The sequence below is a fragment of the Dermacentor andersoni genome, chromosome 1 (assembly GCF_023375885.2).
Source record: "Dermacentor andersoni chromosome 1, qqDerAnde1_hic_scaffold, whole genome shotgun sequence".
NCBI lineage: Eukaryota > Metazoa > Arthropoda > Arachnida > Ixodida > Ixodidae > Dermacentor > Dermacentor andersoni.
Window position 1 is genome coordinate 239,459,311 of NC_092814.1, and position 23,158 is coordinate 239,482,468.

Sequence of the window (23,158 nt, forward strand, 5' to 3'; positions counted from 1 at the left end):
TTACTACAGTGAAACCTCGTTAAGCCGTAGTTGGCCAGAACTCAGAAAAAGTACGTACTAAACCGTAGTACTGTTTAACCGAAATAGCACGAGATCACCCACTTACCTGTCAAAAACGGAACACGGAACTCTGAGAAAGTGCGATGAAAGGGAAAGTAAACATGCACTATTTGTTCACTTCGCGCGACAAAAGTGTTATTTTCGTTTGATGCTGCGGCGGCCTAGCAGCAACGACAGTGGCCTATAACTTACTGAAGCTGCGTGCCAGCTTTTCAGCCAGCCCCCTCTTCTCGGCAAACACTCGCATGGCAGATTCCTCGTTCGTGTTACGTATTCTCCGTGCATGTGCGCGGTAGTGCTGCAGAAGTTACGGGGCGCCTTTTCCATTGTGGGGTGCTGTTCTTGTCACGACGATTGCATTCATGAGGCTGACGTAACGCGTAGCTTCTGCCACTGTCGGGCCTGAATCGCCCATGTTGTCACTTTCCGTGTCGTCCTCATCACTGTCGCTAGTCCACACTTCGGCAACAACAGAGGTACCGATGGCGAAAAGTCGAACCTCGTAGTCAACATCCGGTTTTTCAGACCCGGTGACTGCGAAAAACATTTAAGAAATTGGGCACTTGAGAAACACAAATGGCATGCCTTGTACTGTCCTCAAGGGTGCAAATTACCAAAGCAATCTAAAATTGGTCTGAAGGCCTGCCAGTACTCTTATTAGGTGTGTCAGTGCTCGTATTGCGAGAGGAGATGGCAGGTGCACACGTGTGTAATTTAGGAATGCCTACTACGTCTCCGACAGTGGCTCCTTTCCACTCTTGGTATGCTTCATCGCAATACATTGTGTATGCTTGATCGCGTAATATCGCTGTATTGCGGCGAGGCTGATTTTTGGGAATCTGCATTATGAAACGCTTTTTAGACCCTTGTCGTGCTTTCAGCACTTTGAAGCCATCGATAAGGATGATGAAGGCAGACTCGGCACCATTCCTGACAGCAGCAAGTCCTTTCAGTCAAACACACAACACCTAACAGCAGGAAGCTTTGTAGCGAACATCGAAGCAGTTAGGCCTAACGGTGCGGAGCGCACGACAGCACAAAACGACATGACCACGAACCAGATACCATGTGGCCAAACACAAATTGCTATGGTGGTAGTGGTGGCTATGATTGGTTACGGCTGCTGCTGGTTTGAGGCTGTGAGATAATCAAAATGACGGCGATGGTGACGGTGGTTTATGCCGTTTTGGATCTGTGGTCACGAGAAAAAGTACAAAAAATTGCACAGCGAAAGGTTTCAACATCTGAAATTTCAGGCGTCCTTATACATGGCTGTATGGGGTTTATGGTGGGGCGGCAAAGGTGTGTGAATTATCAAAAATGTTTGAAAATTTGGCGTTTTAACTATTCGTCATTGTCTTTGTTTACCAACTCACTTGTGTAGCACTTTTGACTGTTAACTTGGGTATCGTTCAGATTAATTGCTTTTTGTTGCAGGCCGCAGGCATTTTTCTTCTAGGATCCAGTAGCAACTTTTTTTGCTGTGAGCTTGTTGTAGACCAGATAAAATTTTTGTGGTGCAGGTGTATGTCACGTCAGACTGGCGGTTCAACACCTTGGCTGAGTTGGTGCACCACCATTCACTGCATGCTGACGGCCTTATTACTCAACTGCTGTACCCGGCACCTAAGCGCAACAAGCCAGCGGTGTTTGCGCTCAGTCCTGAGCCAGATGAATGGGAGATTGACAGAACGGACATAGTCATGAAGCATAGGCTAGGTGGTGGTCAGTACGGGGACGTGTATGAAGCTCTGTGGAAGCGTTACAACCTTACAGTGGCGGTTAAGACACTCAAGGAGGACACCATGGCTCTCAAGGACTTCCTGGAAGAAGCGGCCATCATGAAAGAAATGAAGCACCCCAATCTTGTGCAACTCATTGGTAAGAACTTGAAACCACTTGCTACTCTTGGGTTTCTGAAGGCTGTTGACATCAGTGTGTTTTGTGTTGTAGTTAGTGGTGACTGAAGGGCCAAATTTTCTTATAAAATATGGACATTGGAAAAAAAGAACCTGGCTTCAAATATCGAATCCTATACCAAATTTAGTTGAACTCTGCAATAACGAAATCTGTGAGGAAAGTGAAAACATACACTTTCGTGAGGATTTTGTTGTTGCGAAATAAGACACCATAGACAGGAAATGTTCTGCAAAACAAAACCTTACTATTGTCGAATCTCGATAATTCGAACTCGAAGGCGCTCGAAAATTTGTTTTAATTAAAAGGAATTTGAATTAAAAGAAGGACTTGTTTTTGAAGTATTCATGCACTATAGCACCATGCACGAACGGTGCGAGTCGTGAAATATAGTGGCGTGCGAGCACACAGCGAGCAAGGACCTCGGAAGTACCCACACCGGCCAATGCTCACTTCCCGATATTGGCAAAAAACGAAACTTCAAGGAGCGGGCTAAGCTGGCACTGGCGCAGAGGTGGGCACGTGGAGTCCGTTGAAGATAAAGGAGTTACGAGGGAGTTGAGAGAGAGGGTGAGGGGAGCGTAGTTGCGAGGAAGGGTGGGAGGGAAGCAGATTTGCTTTCCCGCCAGCTTGCTGCATGGCGCTAATTACCTCTGTCAAAAGCAGCGGAATTGCGGAGGCTAGGACTTTGCCTCTGCTGTTGCTTCCATCTGCGTGCGCGCGTGTATTTTTCCTTTGTCTGCTGACAGATAGGCGCTGTGTTTCTGGTCCTGCGTTCTTAATGTGAGTAATGTCTTATCAAGATGACGAAGCCGTTTCCACTGATCATAATCATCTTGTTGCGCTCCCTTCTGTTGCAGCGTCGCCGCATTCAAAAGACAAGGAGAATGAGGTACTGGGTGTCGCCTTCATGTCCTTGTATTCAGGGTCTGTCTTGTACAGAATTGGATGTGGCGCGCTGTCTCCAAGAGCCTTTCCGTCAGGGTGTCTTGGTTTATTGGCGACGAGGAGTTACGGAGTCGCCATCTGTCGGAAGCGCTTCCCTTGCGTAGTATGAGGAATCACGCGGCGCACTCCTCATAGGTTTCGCCTACAGCGCTCAATAAAAGCACCACGCGGCAGCCCTTTTGGACATTTATGTAGGTACTCTCAAAACGAGGGAAGTTTTTGATTGTCGATATAATAATCTTGGGCAAACTGAAAGCACAGAATCGTTTACAGACGATATCTCTTTACCGAATACGTACAGTGAACGCCACTGCGCACGGTCGACGCGATGGAGTCTCCCGAACCGGCTTTTTGCGTAAAAGGGAGCCAAACACTGCAAGTAAACTATGTGAAATATGTTCTTATAGTGGGCTGTCTGTATAACCAAATGGGGCATAACAGAATGGAGCCTCAATCCAGCAATCGCACGGGTTTGCAGCGACTGACTGTACCTCTGCATGCATGTCAGCGCACAATGTTTTGCTTTCGCTGTGAGCGCGTTTTCGCACCGTGCCGTGAGCTTTAGACCAACGCATATGAGCATTTGACAGTACACTAGCAACCATTGTTGCGTGAACGCTATCGGAACTGTTCAAAAATAATTTCGTTATAGAGACTTCGAAGCCTATGGCGACTGTGATGGTCCGTCGCAACGATTCAGTCTTTTTTTGTCTTCTAAATTCTTGGACATTTCAATATTATTTCTCAAGTTGCATCGCACTGTATGCTTATCGGTCTTCTCAGCGTGCGATCTCCTTCTGCTTCTTTTTCGCAGTTCACTGCGTTAATTCATAACACAAACATGTCCATATGCCATGCCTTTTTTTAATGTGCATCTTACCGCTTCCTTTCCGTTCCAGTGAACTTGCCAGTATCTAGCATCAACAAGTTCATAGACCAAACTGTCATGGCATTAGCCACGCAGCGGGCGCGGGCGAGCGCCTCAGTGCGCGTTTTCTGCTACTCACCGAACATCGCGCACTCCCGGCGCCATAGTAGAAATGTTCCTTGCGTCTGTGCTTGCTACATACCCGAGTTATAGCCGATGGCTGTCCGCTGGTTCTAAGTTTCACCAGCCAAGCTTCATGCAGCTCCTTGCCCTGCGGCTATGTGTGAATAAGGCTGACACCGAGCTACATTGCGTTTGTCCGGCACTGCGGCACCGAGCAGTAGCCTACCATGCTGCACGCCTCCAAAGGCAGCCGCTACCTATTATAGTACTTTCAAATGTTGTCAAGCAGACACTCAAGGCGGTAAAGCCTCGCCACTTAATCAGAACCGCAGTGCAGGTGGGACTTTAAACTTTCGTTTTCAGCTCGCTTCGGCGCTTCCGAAGCAGCCGACGCGGCCGCTGTGTCCACGGGATCCCTCATGCCACGTCACGCCGACGGTGGCGCTAGCTTTTCCACCCCAATACGAGTCGATACTCGCACCCAATACGAGTCATTGGAAAAAAAAAAGCAAGCGTGAACGAGACCAACCAAGTCAACCAAAACAAGCATGAGCGAGAGCTGACGCGAGCAGACGGTAGAGTGAAACAAGTGGTCCAGCTGAACCAGATGCGAGTACGGATAGAGTGGTCGGGCGGGTCCGCATGATACCAGTTTCCCGCGCGCACGTCACTCTAAAGGCCACTCTTATTCGTCTCCTCCGCTTGCAGCTCACTTGCCACTGTGGCGAGCCACGGAAAATGGCCCCAGGACCAATCCCTCCTGCGGCACGCGTTTTGCTGCTAGTGTAGCTGAGGCATTATTGCACGACACAGAAACAGCGATCTTGCCAATTGAGAGAGGGTGAAATTTCCGCCACATCTTCTCTTTTTTTCCTTTTTTTCCCTCTCTCGCGTGCGGTGTTGAGGGGTTTCTCCTAAGCCTTTCCTCTATGGTGGGGTCAGAGCCATGCTGGTCGGAGGCACTGCCGCTTGATTTTGCATGCTGCTGATAGCTTTGCCGGAGCGCGGTCTATGTCAATTAACCGTCACAAATGCTTGTGCATTCAAATTACCCGGGTGTTTTTGCCCATGGAATGCACATAACTTTGACGGGACCACGGCGTCGGTTCAAATTAACGAGATTTGACTGTATCAAAATTCTGCTAGTCTTCTTTACCGAGCCTTGCTTGAGGCTATCCAGAACTGCATTGTCGACAGCACCGAGTGCAGCCCATGTGTTGGTCAGCAGTGATGGTACTGCCACCGAGCAGTATTCTTTGCTGATAACTTGCATGCATGCGATCACTTTCGCGTGACTCCACACAAGACGTGTCAGCCTGTACGAGCAACAGCATTCCTCCAGTGCTAAGCAGACCATCTTGGCGTGATGCCAGAAATGCTGTAGCCCATAGATGCTTCTAGTGCCAAGTTACGTGAAATCTTGCGAAAGTGATCGTATCCCCAAAAGTGATCGTATGAAAATATGGCCTTATCGTGCACATCTTCGTCTGATGATTCCAAACCTGCACGGTATGCCTGTTGGGTGGCAACAAAACCAGTCTTTTTGGTTTCGGTGCCAGATGATGATTTGCCCGATGGGGTTGTATTTTCCTTTCCTAGTTCTTAATTTCGCCCAGAGGCATGGCAGTCTACGCTGCGTTCGCCATATGAACTGCCATAAATATTTTGTTTTTGCTGCACTTTGTTTTCTTTGCACACCAAGGATCAACGGGCATTGAGCTGCAGAGTATGCACTGTGCATGGTACGCAGAAAGCATCATATGTCAGTAGAGCTCGATGGTTAGGGAGCCCAGATGTCTACCTTTGTTGCTAAAACACATTCACTAAAACTTTCACTAAAACACATTGCGCATATTGCTGTTATACCTGCGTAATGAACACACTCATATAATAAACGCACCCCCAACTGTGCTCCTGAGCAGTCCCCAGATCGAACGACTGTGCTGTAGTTTTTCGGAGGGACTGGAATCTTTTATTCTCTCACATGTGTTCAGAGCAAGCGCACCTAATCTCGATGCTCATCGCTGTGTTGGAAATAATAATGCCAAGTGAGAAACGCCGAGATCATGTAAACTAAATTCTACAGTTAACCTATGTAGGCCATACATCCATACTAGCGGTAAACATGCCGTGGCGGCACAACAACAGGGACGGTAGGTTTCGTGATGGAGAAGCTGACGGCAAAGCCCTGACGAGAGAACACTGGTGGCAAGCATGTGGTAAAAACAGGCTGCGTGCCATCACGGCCGCTCAGGACCTACTGGAAAGATCAGCCTGTTCTTGCCGCATGCCTGCCACCAGTTCCGGCACAAAGGCACCTTGCAGACTCGAAAAAGCAAAAAACACGCAACTGCTCTCAGTAACAGCAGCTTTACACTGACATGACAGGAAAGTGCGTGACCGGGCGTGATGCACGAGAAAGTCCAAGGGAAAGTGGGGCAGCAGGCGTTTGCGTAGTGCCGAATTTGCAAGTTTGTTGCTCCCTTTTCTGCCTATCTTTGATATTGCTTTGTGCGATGGGCCCTAAGTCGAGTTGTATGCTTGCTCCGGAACAGAGAGTTTATATGCTCAGGAAACCGAACCATTGATCAGTCACCAATAAACTTTGTCGTGCCGAGGAGCAAGTTGGTCGAGGAAAGAGGGTGCACACAGCATGTCTGTCAAAACAATGGATGTCGAAAATCAGCACAACAATGTGATGTTTGCAATAACAACAGACTGCTGGAAGCTGCTGTGAGGACGAGCTGTTGTGGAACCATGCTGTGGATGAAGCGGCTGGATGACTTGTGTAACAGGTCTAGTGGTTCCGATGTGGAGTGAAGTGCAATAAAAATGCTGTTGCTGTTTGCATATACTATCTATGTGTATTTCTACTGCTAAGGTAAGTTACCGTATAGATTCGTGTAAAGGCCACACCAATGTGAGAGTCCCACCTCCAGCTTGGCTGCCTAAAATTTTTGGAAAAAAGATTCCAGTGGCGAAGCAATCACGTTCGGTGCCCCATTGCCACACACGCATTGGCGAAGTTTTGCACCCTGCATACTTCTGGGCGTGTCGCTACTAGATTGTGAAAGCCATCTAGTATCCGGAAATAGTATCTAGAGCCATCTAGGAGCAGTCTTGAATCAAATGGTTTGGTTCCATGTAAGGGCCGCACCTCGTCAAAATTGGGGAAAAAAAAGTGCCGCCCTTATACGAGCCTATATGTTATCTAATGCATTTTTGAGATCATTACCATTTTACTTTTCAATTTTTGCTGTTTCAAAAAAGTTACCATAAAATTTACCCCACATATTAAACTCACCACCAACTTCGCTTGTTGTGTTGTGTTGTGTTGTGTTAAAAATTGTGTTTACCGTATTAGGCAAGTATATACGGTATTTACATTTGTAGCAAATGTACAATCAGAAGTGTCTCAAGATGCATGCGACACATTTTAACCTTTTCAGGGTCGATTTTTTTCACGATATGAGGCTGCCCTGGGTCGATTTTTTTTTTTTATTGCAGATTTAAATTCTTTAGTGGGACCTATTTCGAAAAAAAATTGACCGTAATTTTTCTAGGGTGAACGTAAAGTGCGAAAAAATATTTTGTGGGATATATATGTACTGTTTATTTAAGAATAACAATAAAAAAAGGAAATAATCTTATAAGAACTAAAAATTTGATGCATTGTTATACACATAGTTCAAGGCTTAGAAAATGTGCGCATGAGAATATTTCGCAAATCTCAGATGTTCCTGCTCTTACACTAATATTTATGTTCATAGCATAATCAAACTGCGTAGGTGAGTGCAGTCAAGAAAACTATGTGGTTGTGTGCCCGTCAAAAAAGCAAAATGTGTGACAAACTTCCACTAATCTTCATCTTATTGCCAACAAGAGAGAATTAGTTTTCGCGAGTCTCCAAAAAAAGAAAAAAAAGGAAACGCATGCACGGAGTCATCCTTGGTATGCGCACCCCTGTGAACAATAAACGAGCGAATAACAGGCAGTCACCCTTTGAGCGATTAGTAACGAGATAGCCATCAGTTTTGCAAGCGCAAGAACCCCAACCGCCTGCGGAACAAAACCCAAACTAACCACCACCAGTGTGTGCGTGCACCATTGCGCGAGCGATAGTATATAGACGTGCCGGAGCAAACAAACTAGCTCTAAAACAAACCATGCAATGAAAAATGAGTGAGAGGCACAAGAAAAAAATTCCCTGTATTGCCACATAGTGGCAGCACAATGCCAGGAAAGAAAAAGTTGGGAAATTGGCGCGCTTTTTAAACGTACCGACAGCACCATAAATATACGCACTGACCATTTTGGACTTGTTCATGGCGCCGTATATTTACGTCATTGACCCTGAAAGGGTTAAACAAAATTATTTCCATTAGTTCTTATGATGTGCTATCTTGGCTTGTACACTTGTAGACACAGTGCCTGAAGGCGACGTAAATTGCCTAAGCCAAGTTTTTCCCAATCATGCCAAGGGAAACTTGCCTCTGGAGAACTGTGTGCATGTTATAGTGGCACAAGGCATATTGGGAGGTGGTACCTCTGGTGGAGAAAGTTAGTCAAGGTACACTGATACATGACTCTAGTGATTGGATTTTGTAACATAATCGTCATAATCGACACTGCAACATATTGTTATATATTGGCAAAGTAAGGATGTTTGTGTAACTACTGTATGTTGCGTTCTCTATTTTCTCAACATTATAACTATCAAAGGTTTCATATCATTCGCTAATTTCTCCTACAGGGGTGTGCACACGTGAGCCACCCTTCTACATCATCACCGAGTTCATGGCCCATGGGAACCTCTTGGAGTACCTACGCAACTGCTCACGAGAGGAAATTACAGCTGTAGTGCTAATGTACATGGCTACTCAGATTGCTTCTGCGATGTCCTACCTGGAAGCCCGCAGCTTCATTCATCGGGATTTGGCAGCACGCAACTGCCTTGTAGGAGACTGTCATCTTGTGAAAGTAAGTGTCTTATGCATCATTCTTGTACAGTCTTGTACCACCAGAAGGTCCAAATTATTGGGGGTCAAAAAAATACCATATTCACCAGAAAATAATTTACTTTACTCCACAAGTGGTCAAGAAAGGTGGATGCTGTATTCTTTAATCATAAGTTTCGGAGATACTGCCAGTTTTGCGTGACCAGCACAAGAAGCATCAGCGACTACATGCTATGGTGTTATGGGCACAGTACCAAGCATACTACCTTATCACAGTGCAGAGACGCTGCCACCAGTTGGTGCGTCTGGTGTTAGTCATGCAAAATGTTGCGAAAGTGAAAGCATCTTCGAAAGTGATTGTCCAAGAATATGGCCCAAGTTTTTCATTGTGTTGCTATGTGCACATGTGCTGCTTGCCTTTGGCCTAACAGTCCATGATCACGATTTTCTAGCAATGCAACATGCCTTTTATGCTATTCTATTTCGCACCTCGTTAGTGGTCAGAGCGATGCTTCACCCGCATTATCAACGGGTTCAGCTGGCCATGAATGGTGGACGATAAGTGGGCATCGGAACTCGCACGACAAATCGCAAATACAGCCTTTATGACTTAGTGGCTTAGTTTGTCCTGTGGCTCGGGCATGGTTGACGACTACTAGATCAGCTAGGCTTCACGAGTTTGTGTTTTGAGGATACGACGATGTACTGAAACAAAAATAAAGCTATTTCTGCTAAATTCTGTGGCCAAATTAGCTCATGGTCTTGCAGTCAAGAGTCTGAATTATCGCGCGACACGCTGTAAGGTGTTCGAAATTTTGGTTGTCCTTATACAGTGTCTATGGGGCCAGTGGGGGTGCCGCGGAGCTATCCGAATACATTCGCCGACTAATTTTTCGGACTCCAAAAATTCGGACATGCTCGATTATTCGGTCTGCGTCGCAGCACCGCCATTCTCCCCATAGACCATAATGTATAACAACTGCCAAAAGCTCGGACACCTTGCAACCTCTCGTCTGATTTTTCGGACACTCCTTGAGCCAACTCGATCGAGAGCACCATGCACCGACTCTGACCAGTGCATGGTTCGACTTGCTGAACGCCATTTTTGTTTTAAACAGAGCCTCCTTGCTGCCCCACGAAGTAGCGCTACTGGAAATCCCCGCTCATCATCATTGTTTCTGCCTGGTTCGATAGAGTTGCTACAGCAGTTCCGGTCTCAGCTTAGTAAGCCATGTCAAGACAATCCAGCAGCTGATTTGTTTGTTTCTTCATGCATAACACTGCGAGTAGGCCACGTTTTTCATTTGTGCGACTGGTGTCGGCGTGACGGCGTAGTGGTGTTTGCTTTGTGTGCTGTGCCGAGGTTGCGGTGATCCAACGCGGCATACGGAAACATTGCGTCAAATGTCTAATGGCGCCGACAGTGCCCGCGCAGACTGCACTGGGGCATGCCGGCAAGCGGGTGCCGGGAGGCCTAGGATTTGTCACCTTCCGATGTGCTCCCTACTGACGATGAAGATGTTCTGCGGAGACCAGCGCAGCGGTTGCATTGCGATTCCGGACACCGTCTCATTTGACAGTTTCACAGGTGCTGACGCTGCTGTACTGACATGCGCAGGACTCGACAACGGCGAGATCATTCGTCAGGTTTCTGCTGCACCGCCGAATGATGACTCCGAGTTGGAAGATGACGCACCATGTGCTACACTGCCGTCGCATGCGGAGCGTGTACAAGCCGTGACTGTGCTTTCAGCTGCCTATAGTGACCGGACAACCCTCTCCGAGATTCAGGCTTATCTGATTGCGCGTAAACAGAACAGCGTGCAACGGCGCATTCACGTTTTCTTCAAGCCTACTGCCGATCCCGAATAAGTGCGTAGAAATAAAGGATTTTTTTTTTCTTTCTTTATCTGCTTTTTCGGACACCTGCTTATTATTAGTCCCTGTGAGGTCCGAATAAACGGTCGGCAACTGTGATCAGGTATGGCTGAATTACTGGTGGCTGAATTATCAGTCAATGACTATACTGTTAGTTTAGTTCAGGATTGTCCATGCATAGATACCAAACCTCAGAATCCTGCAAACACTGTTGAGGACACCTTTTGTCTTGCACTCCCTCCTTCCTTTTTAACAGGCTCATTGTGCAGCTCAGTGACATGTGGAGCTTGTATTGAATTAGCTGTCATTCTCCCTGGGCTGCTTCTAGTGCATCTTTTCAGAGGGCTGTGAATATAAAAAATGTCTTCTCTGGAACCTGAGTAGTTATCTGTTTCAATTGGCAAAAATGTGCAAAAGTAACAAGCGACTAGAGCATGTGCACGTTAAAACAAAGCACTGCTTCTAATGCATTCGTTTTACCTCCTGCATTTTCAGGTCGCTGATTTTGGACTTGCCCGGCTGATGAGAGATGACACGTACACCGCTCACGCAGGTGCCAAATTTCCTATCAAGTGGACGGCCCCTGAAGGCCTTGCCTACAACAAGTTTTCTACTAAGTCAGATGTTTGGGGTAAGCTAACTGTTGGCTTTAATTTTCTTGAAGTGCCGTTGCAACCATCCTTTATAGTAGAACCTCGTCCATACGTTCTGGGGGAAAATGTGAGAAGAAACGTACTAACTAGGTAGACTACTAACCGAAGCCACTAAAAAATTAGACACGCAACTGTAGTTTACTTCTAAGTAATGCGAAGCGTTGCAGCTTCGGTGAACTGCGGTGAACAAGGTATTTTTCATCCATAGATCTGAAGAGCGGCTATTGGCAAATCGAAGTTGACAAACGAGACCGCAAGAAAACTGCCTTTGTTACCCCGGATGGATTGTACGAATTTAAAGTACTTCCACTCAGCCTGTGTTCTGCACTGGCCGCATTCCAGAGAATGATGGACACTGTTCTGACAAGCCTGAAGTGGCACAGTTGTTTAGTATACTTAGATGACGTCGTCGTGTTTGCGGCGACCTTCAAAGAACATCTGAAACATTTAGAGGCGGTACTTGAGGTGCTCCGCTCCGCCAATCTCGCACTAAAGCCAGAAAAGTGTCACTTCGGTTACGAAGAGCTGAAGTTTCTCGGACTAGTGAACGCCGACAGCGTCCAGCCTGACCCAGACAAAACATGTGCTGTTGCTGCTTTTCCGACTCCTCGTGACAAGAAAGCAGTACGCCGCTTTCTCGGTCTGTGTGCGTACTATCGTCGCTTCATTGCTAATTTCTGCCGGATCGCCGAACCACTCATACACCTCGCGCGAGAAGACGCACCCTTCGTTTGGACGGATGAGGAGGATGCAGCTTTCACTGAGTTACGACAGCACCTGCAGGAATCGCCCGTCCTCGCTCACTTTGACGAGGACGCTGACACCGAGGTGCATACTGACGCAAGCAACATTGTTCTTGGCGCTGTACTTGTTCAACACCAGGAAGGCGTTGAGCGAGTGATCGCTTACGCCAGTCGCACCCTTTCACATGCCAAAATCAACTACACCTCCGAGAAAGAGTGTCTAGCGGTTGTGTGGGCCATCATGAAATTTCGGCCTTATCTCTACGGTTGCCCTTTCAAGGTGGTGACAGACCACCATTCCTTGTGTTGGTTAGCCAACTTACGAGACCCGTCCGGGCGACTTGCTCGATGGAGTCTCCGTCTGCAGGAGTTCGATGTTACCATCGTCTACAAATCAGGCCGCAAACACTAAGATGCAGACACGTCGCACGCTCCCGTCAAAACTTGCGATAAGGACATGGACGAAGGCGGCGCATTCCTTGGGGCCCTCACCGCATCTGACCTGATCATAAGGCAGCGCAAGGACGCCGAAATACGCCCTCTCATTAATCACCTAGAAGGCAAGAATGTTGCAATCTTGTGACACATTTCTCGCAGTATCTTGACCTTCTGCCTTTGAAAGGGTGTTCTGTACAAGAAAAACCCGAGTGCCAGCGACAGAGTATCTATTGGTCGTACCTGCCGCCCTCCGTGATGACATTTTCCTAGCCTGCCGTGATGAGCCCACATCTGGACACTTGGGATTTTCATGTACTCTTGCAAGAGTACGCCAGACGTACTACTGGCCCAGACTTTCTGCCATGGTGAAGCGTTACGTGCAGAGCTGCCGTGAGTGTCAACACAGGAAATAGTCATTTTTGAAGCCCAGGGGGTTACTCCAACTCATCGCACCATCTAGCGCGCCGTTTGATCAAATCGGCATTGATCTTCTGGGACCCTTTTCCTTGTCAGCCAGCGGAAACAAGTGGATTATAGTCGCCACGGACTATCTAACACGCTACACCGAGATGAAGGCTGTACAACGTGCCACGGCCTACAAAGTTGCCCAGTTCTTTATCAATCACATAGTCCTCAGACATTGTGCCCCATTACATGTCATCACCGACAGAGGGACTGCCTTTACAGCCCAACTGATAGAGGACATATTCGAGCTGAGCTGCACGCAGCATCGCAAGGCGACTGCCTATCATCCGCAGACTAACGGACTGACGGAATGGCTAAACAAAACCATTGCTCATATGCTGTCTATGTATGTAGACGTCCAGCATAAAACATGGGATCAAGTCCTGCTGTATGTTACATTCGCGTACAACACCGCCATTCAGGAAACCACACGATTCACACCGTTCCGTCTTGTCTGCGGGCGCGAGGTCCAGGCCACGCTAGACGCTATGCTTCTGCACGACACCCACGCATCACTTACTTCCGACGCCATGCAACTTACTCAACATGCAGAGGAAGCTCGTCAACTCGCGCGCAAACATATCACGAAGCAGCAGAGTACAGACGCACGACGCTACAACCTTCAACATCAGCAAGTCGAGTACCAGCCAGGTGACCAAGTGTGGGTGTGGACTCCAATCCGTCGCCAGGGGTTGTCTGAGAAGCTGCTTAGTAGATACTAGGGACCCTACAAAGTGATACGCTGCATTAGTGAAGGGAACTATGAGGTCATTCCCGACGGTGCCGCGTCGCCTCGGCGTCGACAGTACCGCTTAGTGATAGTGCATTTTATTTGCCTCAAACCATATTTCGCGCGTTAAGGTGGCGCCAACCCGATCTCATACGACTTCCACACTTCCACTTTCTAGTTTAGTAAGCATCGGGTTGATGCTTTTCTTTTGGCAGGGGAATAATGCCGCTAGGTGTCACGAGCCAGCGCTGAGAAAGAAGTTGGGACTGAAACGCGTGCTCGGCAAGAGGCGGGCCCTGAAGAAGAAGTGGAGACTGAGGACGCCGGCTTGAGTTTTTTGTCACAAAAAGACAATTGAAGATGTACCCGGCGTCGGCGAAACAGACAGTTGTACAAGTTTGCGTGCAAAAAACTCAAGCCGGCGTCCTCAGCCTCCACTTCTTCGTCAGTGCCCGCCTCTTGCAGAGTGTGCGTTCCAGTCACTTCTTTCTCAGCGCTGGCTCGTGACAATATCGTTAATATTGACAAGTCTGTGGCAATAATGTAGCCATTTTCACTTTGAGGTGATATACCCGCCGTGGTTGCTCAGTGGCTATGGTGTTAGGCTGCTGAGCAAGAGGTCGCGGGATCGAATCCCGGCCACGGCGGCCGCATTTCGATGGGGGCGAAATGCGAAAACACCCGTGTGCTTAGATTTAGGTGCACGTTAAAGAACCCCAGGTGGTCAAAATTTCCGGAGTCCTCCACTACGGCGTGCCTCATAATCAGAAAGTGGTTTTGGCACGTAAAACCCCAAATATTATTATTATTACTTTGAGGTGATAGAAACAGAGATGGGCGTGCTTAGCTGCCAGTGACATAGAAACATATGGCGGGTATGCTGAGGAAACTGCGGCATTTGTCTTGACTACTATCCTAATACGGCACGTTTCCGCCAAGTGTGGGCGAGTATCTTAGCTGTGTTACAAGCGTCGGCGTATGAATAGGGTACACTTCTAACGTATCAGTGTAAATGTGGCTACTAATTGCCGCTCTCGATTTGTTGCGTGCCCACAAGTGCAGACGTGAAGAATCGAAAGGCACCTTTTTTGTTGTTGTTGTTGTTGTTGACCACAACCATTATAAAGCCTACAAATAATAAAACCAAGGCAAGTTTGGTTGTAGTTTTTTTTTTTTTTTTTTCATGGAAGTGTGGAAAGTGATGAAAGGAATAAAATGGGGCATCTTCTTAAGAATGTTTGGTGCATGCAGGCCGCTTGGTATTTCTTGACGAGTCGTTCGCGTAGCATTCGACAGCATTCGACAGATGGTAAGCTTGATCATCATTAGCTAGACTTGGCACACGACATGTGGCTGTGGCAAGTTTGGGGTGCGATCATTACACGGGAAAGAGAAAAAATCGAATTTTTACAACAAAATTCAGGGGTTCAATCATTACGCGAGTGTGGTCATTATGCAAGTAAATACGGTAATACACGGTTTTGCACGAAAGAGTTGCGAGGAGCTTCAATTTAAGCTCTAGGCTAATACTTGTAAAGATTCAAACCAAAACTGCCCGAAAAGTGAATGCAAAAAGAATATTGCATTGCAGGTGCCAGTCACGCTTTATTGGATAGATTTAGCATGCCGTGTACCACAATCTGCGCCTGCCAGCATGCTAAAACAATCGGTAAATTTTTTATAGACTGTCTTTGAGCCATGCAGCAAGAGCTGTTTTTCAAATACAGAAACGTCAGCAAAGTGGTCACCTTCGATGGCGCCGTCTGCACAGATGAATTGCCAATGTTGTCGATGATATGCAGTGCATCCACGAACATAGGCATGAGCACGGCAGCATCTGTGGCATCCTCCTCGTCCAAGGTGGCAGCCAGAAGTGCTGGCATGATACAATAATGCCCGTGAAACCGGAAATCCAACGACAGATGTGTGGGAAGTCCTGTGTGCTCATGTGTGAACAAAGCTCCGAACTGGGTGCATGAACACACGTACATGTGCATACCCGATAGATCTGCGTTCCTTCTGATGGCTAATCGGTTTTATCTTCGCACCTGCTTTCATGCTTTCCATAAGCGCTAGGGTTGTATTCTCTTGTGATCACTTTAGGAGATAGTTTCACTTTCGCGAGACTCTGCAATGGATGTGCCGAAGTACGTGGCCAACAGCACTTTTGTCACTGCAGAAAGATAGCGAGCTTGGTACAGCGCCGAAAATGTTGTCCGCCATGTATATGAATGAGTCCGGTGATGGGAGCAGCCACTTCTGAGAGAAAATGCCTTGTGAAGAAAGCGCCATGAGATTGCAACAAAGGGACGAAGACTGGTGGCAATTGAGCGATGTGGAGATGGGGAAGGGAAACGACAATAAGAGGGCAGCAGACGGCAAGGGAAGGAAAAAGGAGGGAGCCCGGAAACCAGTTGGAACTATGCGAAGAGGCCGCCCTTCCCTTCCTTACTGAGGGGATGGTGCCGTGAGGGAGCTGCCGAAAGCTGGCTGCGCTTTTCACGCGTCTGCCATTGGGTTTGAAGTTTCATGCGGATTGTTGTATGAGACCAGACATGCGTAATCTCACATCATAAAATCGACTTATGACCGGGGTGCCACTGTATGGTTTTAACTAGCTGCATTCTGCTGTGAAGTTACTTCCTCCCTCCATACAGACACAGTGTCATGAAAAGGACTTTTTATCAACTTATGCGAGGGATGCATTACATGCGTGCTGTTGGGAGAATGCTTGCAAACGTTTTTCATATTTAAGGTCTTTTCAACTTTCCTTACACTAGCTTTCTCTTCAGAGAACACATTTTGAACAATACAGATGTTCTGCAGTCAGCTAACTTACGTCTAACATGTTGAATTACCTGTGCTGAACAGTCATAGTACAGTGCAGTTCACTTATAGTGATGATAAACTGAAGATATGCCGTTTTAATCATACAGTGGAACCTGTCAATGCTTACCAGGAGAGAATGCGGCAAAACTAGGCATTAAATGGTGGTATGCACTAACTGGAAAATACAAAGTTTCATCTCTTTGTGTGTGCTGCTGCGGACAATATAAGTTACGTAATGCCGTAGTACAGTTTAAGGGGAGACGTGGGTCCCAAAACCAACTTTGTTAATTTTAGTGTGAACGGGATGATATTTAACAGCATTGTTCAGCTTTTTCTGCTGATTGCAAATATCTAATTAGATTTTGTATATCTTCATTAGAACAAATGATGCAAAGTTTTTAATACAGAAATTCAATCAATTTCTTACGGGACTTTTCAAAAACTTAACTTTGTCAAAAGGAAAAACAAAGTATACGGCCAGAACGCCAGAGAGTAGCTCTAGCCGGTGATGCTATTTTTATTGTTCTCAGTACAATTATAATGCAAAAATACCAGATGTAAACATAATTTCAATATTTTTGCTAATTTTCATTTGTATTTAGTGGCAATTAAAATTTAGCCGGCAACTTTAGAAATAAATAAATAGCATCACCGGCTAGATCCATTCGACACAAATATATTGATACCAAACATTTTGCTGGTACTTAGAAAGAACATATGAAGATCCCCCCCCCGTAAGGCAGTGTGCGGTGTCCAAAAAAATGAAGCTGAGAAAAACGAGTTTGAACTGTCAGTTCACTATAACTTTTAATGGACTAACAATATGGCAATATAAATTGCACCACCATGTAGCCCTGTCTTTCAGCAACAAGTTCACGGCATATATATGGCCATTTTGCAAAAATAACATTGAGATATTGATTGCAATATCATGCATAGTCATTGAAAGCAATGCGAGAAAGCTAGCACCACGAGCTTCACATTCCTATTTTAGTTCCTTGTTGTACAGAAGGCACACAAATGGCATCCCTATGCAAATAAAGTTGCGCAGAGTTCATGGCCACAACAAAATATGTCCTTTCCACAAAGTTTATGGCTACAAAAAAAAAATTGGATCAAATCCCAGTGGTGGTCGCCATATTTCAATGGAGCTGAAATGCAAAAAAGTTCCTGTGCTTGTGTTGTAGCGCTTCCCAAATGGTCAAAATCGGTCCAGGATCATATCACGGTTTTGGAACGTAAAATCCCAGAACTCAAATAAAAAAAAAAAAAATTATCTCTTGCACACTCTCACAATTGTGCATTCACCAAAAGGTCGCACCTATACCTATAAAAGCCCAGGACTGTAGGCAGAGTCTGTTGGTGGCTTGTGCCTCTTTGCAAGCTTGTTTATCAAAGCATTTCTGTTTGTGTGATCCTTGTTGGACGTGTGAAGCCACCGACGATCCTTTCGCGCATGCCACACGTGGAGCACTCCAGGACAAGCTTGGCACAGGGCCCGTACTCCTTGGTGGGGTCCTTCGAAAGCATCAGCGTTTTCTTGGCGCACACGGGACACGGCATAAGTCCAAAAAAGTCTTGCACCACGGATAAATCCACGATCGCAAGTTCTGTTCCGCTGTCGCTGACGTCCTCTTTCGTGTCAACACCCAGCAGCTCAAACTTTCGCTCCGTTGCAGACTGCGACGCCAGGCGCGTTTTCGCCTTATCGGCGATCGCTGCGCGCTTGCATCTTTCTTCGGTCGTGAAGAAAACGGTATCTACACGGTCTGCGCCAACACGCGAGGCATGGGTGGACGAAGTGTTGATGCTAGACGTACTGGGTTGCAGCTCGGAACTCGATCCTGCAGAATCTTCAGGCAGACCAGAAGCCGGCAACTCCGGGTACACGACAGGCTTATCCGTCTTCTGTCGCGCATTCCACGGCCGCCTTCGCGCCTTGCCGAACGCTTGACGCGTAGTAGTCTTCATACGACGATCTCCTCCAGCCATTCGGGCAGCGAAAAAGACACTTTATCGAACGTTGTCGAGAAGCGAGCGGCCGAACGTTCACAGCGGCGCGATGAAACCACACAAACACGCAGCGCGCACGAGAGCGACCAGCCTGTCGGGAACGCGGGAATCGGCACTCAAACGGCGCCAGACCAATAGGAGCGAGGCGCGCGGGGGGCGTGCGTGCTTTGGCCAATCAGCGGCACGGGCGCATCCTTCAGAAATGACGCGATAGCGTCGGTTCCTCCTCACCTACGTGATATTGAACCGGCGCAAAATACGCACAAAGAAAGCAGCTTCCAAACAAGCTCAAAATGGCGCCCGCCGGCCAACGCGTTCGCAAATGACGACGGCGCGAAGTTCGAACATTTTTGGCGATATTTTGCTAATTCCGCGGCCACCCTGGCCCGTATAAGTGTGTATTTTTATTATTTTCCGATTAAATTTAGGTTCTAGATTTTGCGGAGGGATTCTTAAATGTATAAAAGTAGCGAAAACGCACTTTTCCGAAAATCGACTTTTTTGCGATTTTTTGACATTTCAAGACCCGCGTCTCCCCTTAACCTCTTTACAATGGATCTACAGCAGACATTCGCATGCTATGTACCAAATTACGGCGTTATGCTAATCGTCCTATCTCTTCCATTGATTGTGCTTCGTATACAATTCATTGTGGTACGTCATACATTCAGATATAATTAACTAAATTATAAGGCCTGCGAGCTGGTCAGCACTCCCTTACAGCGAACTCCTGTGCTGCAGACATCCCTAATTCAATAGCTTCCAACTTCAAACATCGCTTGGCCTACTTTCGGGATGGGAGCAGCGCCAGCAGGATCAACACAGGCGGCAGCCATCCTGAGGCGGTCGTACTTGGCTTGGATTAATCGGCTGGCTTTGACCATTTTTGATATACAGTCAAATTTCGATATAACGAACCATGCGGGACTGCTGAAAATCATTCGTTATAATGGATGCCCCAAAATAAACCATTCTGCCGCCCATCAACCCATCAATTCATAAGTTGTCACCGTTGGAGCTATACACAAAAATGTCACTGTTGGCTCTTGGACTGCGCTATTGCTATTTTCCATAGATTCCGCTGCCACGCACCACCGCAGCACCGTATAATAAGAGTGACGCACACAAAGCGGACACATTTAGAAAACTACTGACAAAAAGGAAGCTTCATGTTGCCTCGAAGGTGCAGTGTTTCTTGTTTGTTTGTTTTTCACATTCCTTGCTGTGGACACTGCAACAGTCTCACTCGAGGCGGATACCTGAACTGCAGTCAAACCCGCTTATAACAATATTCAAGTGCCACGAAAATTCCATTGTTATAGCTGAGTTGCATAAAAAAATGAATACGGGGGATGGCATAGCTGTTCCGAGAAAACTATAATGGCAGGGAGGTCAGTTCTCCTCCCCAACACCTTCTTCCACCCTGCTTCTGATTGTGTTGACTTGTTTAACTATTAAACTCTGCTTCCTGCGCACTACGATCGCATGTTGTTAACAAGCCGCGGCTGTCGGCGTTCAAGAATGGCACTGCTATAACAACTGCAAAGCGGGGTCACGGGCAGCAAGTGACATATGAGCTCTGCCGAGGCATCGCCTTTTCAAAAATGTGGGAAAGTTGCTGCGGCAGCATCTCAGCTTCAGAAATCCAGAAGAAACGCTGGAGCGAGATCGCCACAAGCGTCTCGCCACGTACTTCCCACTGGCTTGCACGAGAAAACAGTATGTTTGTCAGCCTTGTTTGCTTTACGTGGAGCTTGCCGACATCCTTCTCCAAGGCATCCAGGTGCTCCACGTAGTGAAGCGGAATATCCCTCGCAAAAACAAACCCACGAGGGACTGAATCATCTACAGGACCTCCCGCAGGGACAATGTTGAGGCATCCTGCCCTACCACATCAGCACTGCCGTTGGTGCCGTCACTGTCGCTATCCGATGCAAGCACGTTCGCGACAATCACCTCATTGGTCAGAAGCACTTCGCTTCGAAATTTGTTGCAGTGCGCTTTCTTTTCACGGGCAATGTCGTGCATTGCCGATGATCAGCGGGTGGATCAGCCATCTTCCGTTTCGGCGGCAACTTAAACGAAACTGAGAAACAACATGGCCAGGAGCGACTTCGACGCAACGAACAAAGACAAGCACGAGTGACTTAATCTGTTAACAGCATTGCGCAGAATGAAGGCTATAGAATAAAGAACCAACTGTGAGGGCCGAGCGAGCAATCTATGAGGAGAGGCAGCAGTGGTGTCAGCGCGGCGCAGTCCATTCGCGTTACCGAGGGTGGCGTGGCGCAGAGCTATGGGCGCAGCCCATTCGTGTTTGGAGGGGTGGATGGGCGATGGGAGAGGCCCACGAGGCCGGCATGCATCTCTCATGGAGAAGTGTGCAGCAGCAGCTAGGGTGGTGGGCGATCGTGCAGTGGCTCGCATTTCCCTTTTTCTTTTCAAGGATTTTGCATTCCTTTACGTTTCGGCACGGACACCCAGCAGCCAGACTTCATTGTTATAACTGATAATGCGGCATGGTGACATTCTAGTAAGCGGGTTATTTCCTCATAGAAAACGTACAAAAGTCGACGGTGCAGCAGCTTTTCATTGTTGTAACCAATATTGCCGCCAGCATTGCGAGAACACAAGACGACCGCCACATCCCAACTGCGTTTCAAAGAGCCACCACACTGCAAGTGTCAAGAAAAGCACAGCAAGGCAACGCTGGGCCGGTGCTGACAGACCGGCAGCTCGTGCGCGAGAATCTGACTGGCACGCGACAGGAGGCGACAAAGAAGAGAACGACGTTAGAAGAAGCGAAGCTCAAGGGACGTTTTTGTTGACGGGCACAGGTTCGCCCAGAATAAATGAGTTTTCATAGAAACGGCTGTCGTAACTGTTGGTTACATATCTGGTGGAGGTGCGGGGTATGATTTCAAGCCCCACACGCACCAGGGAAGGTAGCCCGGATCCCCGAAGTTTGGAGCCAACGGAATTGACGCCTGTCCACCAACGCACGAGCCGCCGCATACGAGGTGAGGCCCATGAGTTTGGTCCTCTCGCCGATTCACCAAGGGCAGCGGCAGCAGTCAGCCAGGTACCAGTGCAATGGCTACTCAAGTAATGCCTCCTCACGTCGTTGTTGATTCACCCCGGACGCCAGAATCCTTTTACGGAGACACATTCGAGGATGCCGAGGACTGACTCGAAAACTTCGAACGTGTCGCCAGATGTAACGGTTGGGACGAAACAAAGAAACTCCGGTATGTGTACTTCGCGCTGGAGGAATCTGCGCGCACGTGGTTTCAAAACCATGAAGCGTCGTTATCATCGTGGAACAACTTCCGACGAGAGCTGCTTGCTACGTACCCGAGCACGGACCGCAGAGAGAGGGCAGAAGCCGCTCTTCAGGCGAGGAACCAGCGAAACAACGAAAGTGTGACCATGTACATTGAGGATATGACCCACCTCTTCTGCCGAGCCGACCCAAACATGGCTGAGGACAAGGAATTGCGGCACCTAATGCGCGGTGTGAAACAGGAGCTTTTTGCCGGCCTGGTTCCGCCCCGCACTGTAGCTGAATTTCGATCAGAGGCGACGACGATGGAGAAGACGCTGCAGCAGCGTGCGAGGCAGTACAATAGAGATGTAAGCCTCGCATCATTTGACGTTGGGTCAGGAGCCCTCTCCAGCAACATGGACACCCTACGTGAAATGGTGAGATCCGTCGTAAGGGAAGAGCTGCAGAAACTGCAGCTGGCTCAAAGCCCTCCTCCAGTGTTCTCCCTTGCCGATGTCATACGCGAAGAAGTCCGGCAAGTAATTTGTGAGCCAGAGCCTTAGGTACGGCCCCGCACACAGCCAGAGCGTCAGCCGCGGATATCGTACGCCCAAGCTTTACGCCAGGACCTAGGATGCACCGACTTGGGACAAACGGCCACAATACCCCAGGTACTTCCTCGCAATGTGCCGCCCATGGCAGAAGGAAGGCCACGTAAAAGCGATGTATGGCGCACTGCAGACCGGCGTCCCCTCTGCTTCCACTGTGGAGAGGCTGGTCACCTATACCGGGAATGCCAGTATCGCCGAGTAGGACTGCGTGGTTTCTCTGTGAATGCACCTTGCCCTCGAAACGGTGAGCGCCCTGATGAAATTGAAGCATTTTTGTCCACGCGCCAAACTATTCGAAACCCCCAGCAACATGAACCTCGATCGGCAGCGCCTATGCGTTATAGGTCACCCAGTCCACGTCCCTCTTCCATTTCACCGAGGCGTCGCTCACAAAGTCCGCGACGGGAAAACTAGAGCCAGCGAACTGTGGAGGCAAGGCCGCTGACGCCCGGAACACCGAATGCCCTCCATCGCCAATCCGACAAGACGACGGCAGTGACGAGCTGACGAACCAGTGCAGTGATGACGCCGTTACTTCTGAGTTGCGCGTCATCATCGACGACTTCGAAGTGACTGCGTTGATAGACACTGGTGCGGACTATTCAGTTATTAGCAGTGTACTCGCCAGAAGATTGAAAAAGGTATTGACCCATTGGACC

At 47.9% G+C, this 23,158-nt stretch overlaps 1 protein-coding gene across 2 annotated transcripts in view; it reads left to right on the forward strand.

Annotated features, from left to right (window-relative positions):
• The window catches only part of Abl (tyrosine-protein kinase Abl), a 139,927-nt gene that overhangs the window by 39,066 nt on the left and 77,703 nt on the right, over positions 1–23,158 (forward strand). For both annotated transcript variants that reach the window (XM_050196415.3, XM_055063538.2), the window contains exons 4-6: positions 1,584–1,941; positions 8,670–8,896; positions 11,248–11,383. In XM_050196415.3, coding sequence (XP_050052372.1) covers positions 1,584–1,941; positions 8,670–8,896; positions 11,248–11,383 — 721 coding nt within the window. The remainder of the gene's footprint in view (positions 1–1,583; positions 1,942–8,669; positions 8,897–11,247; positions 11,384–23,158) is intronic.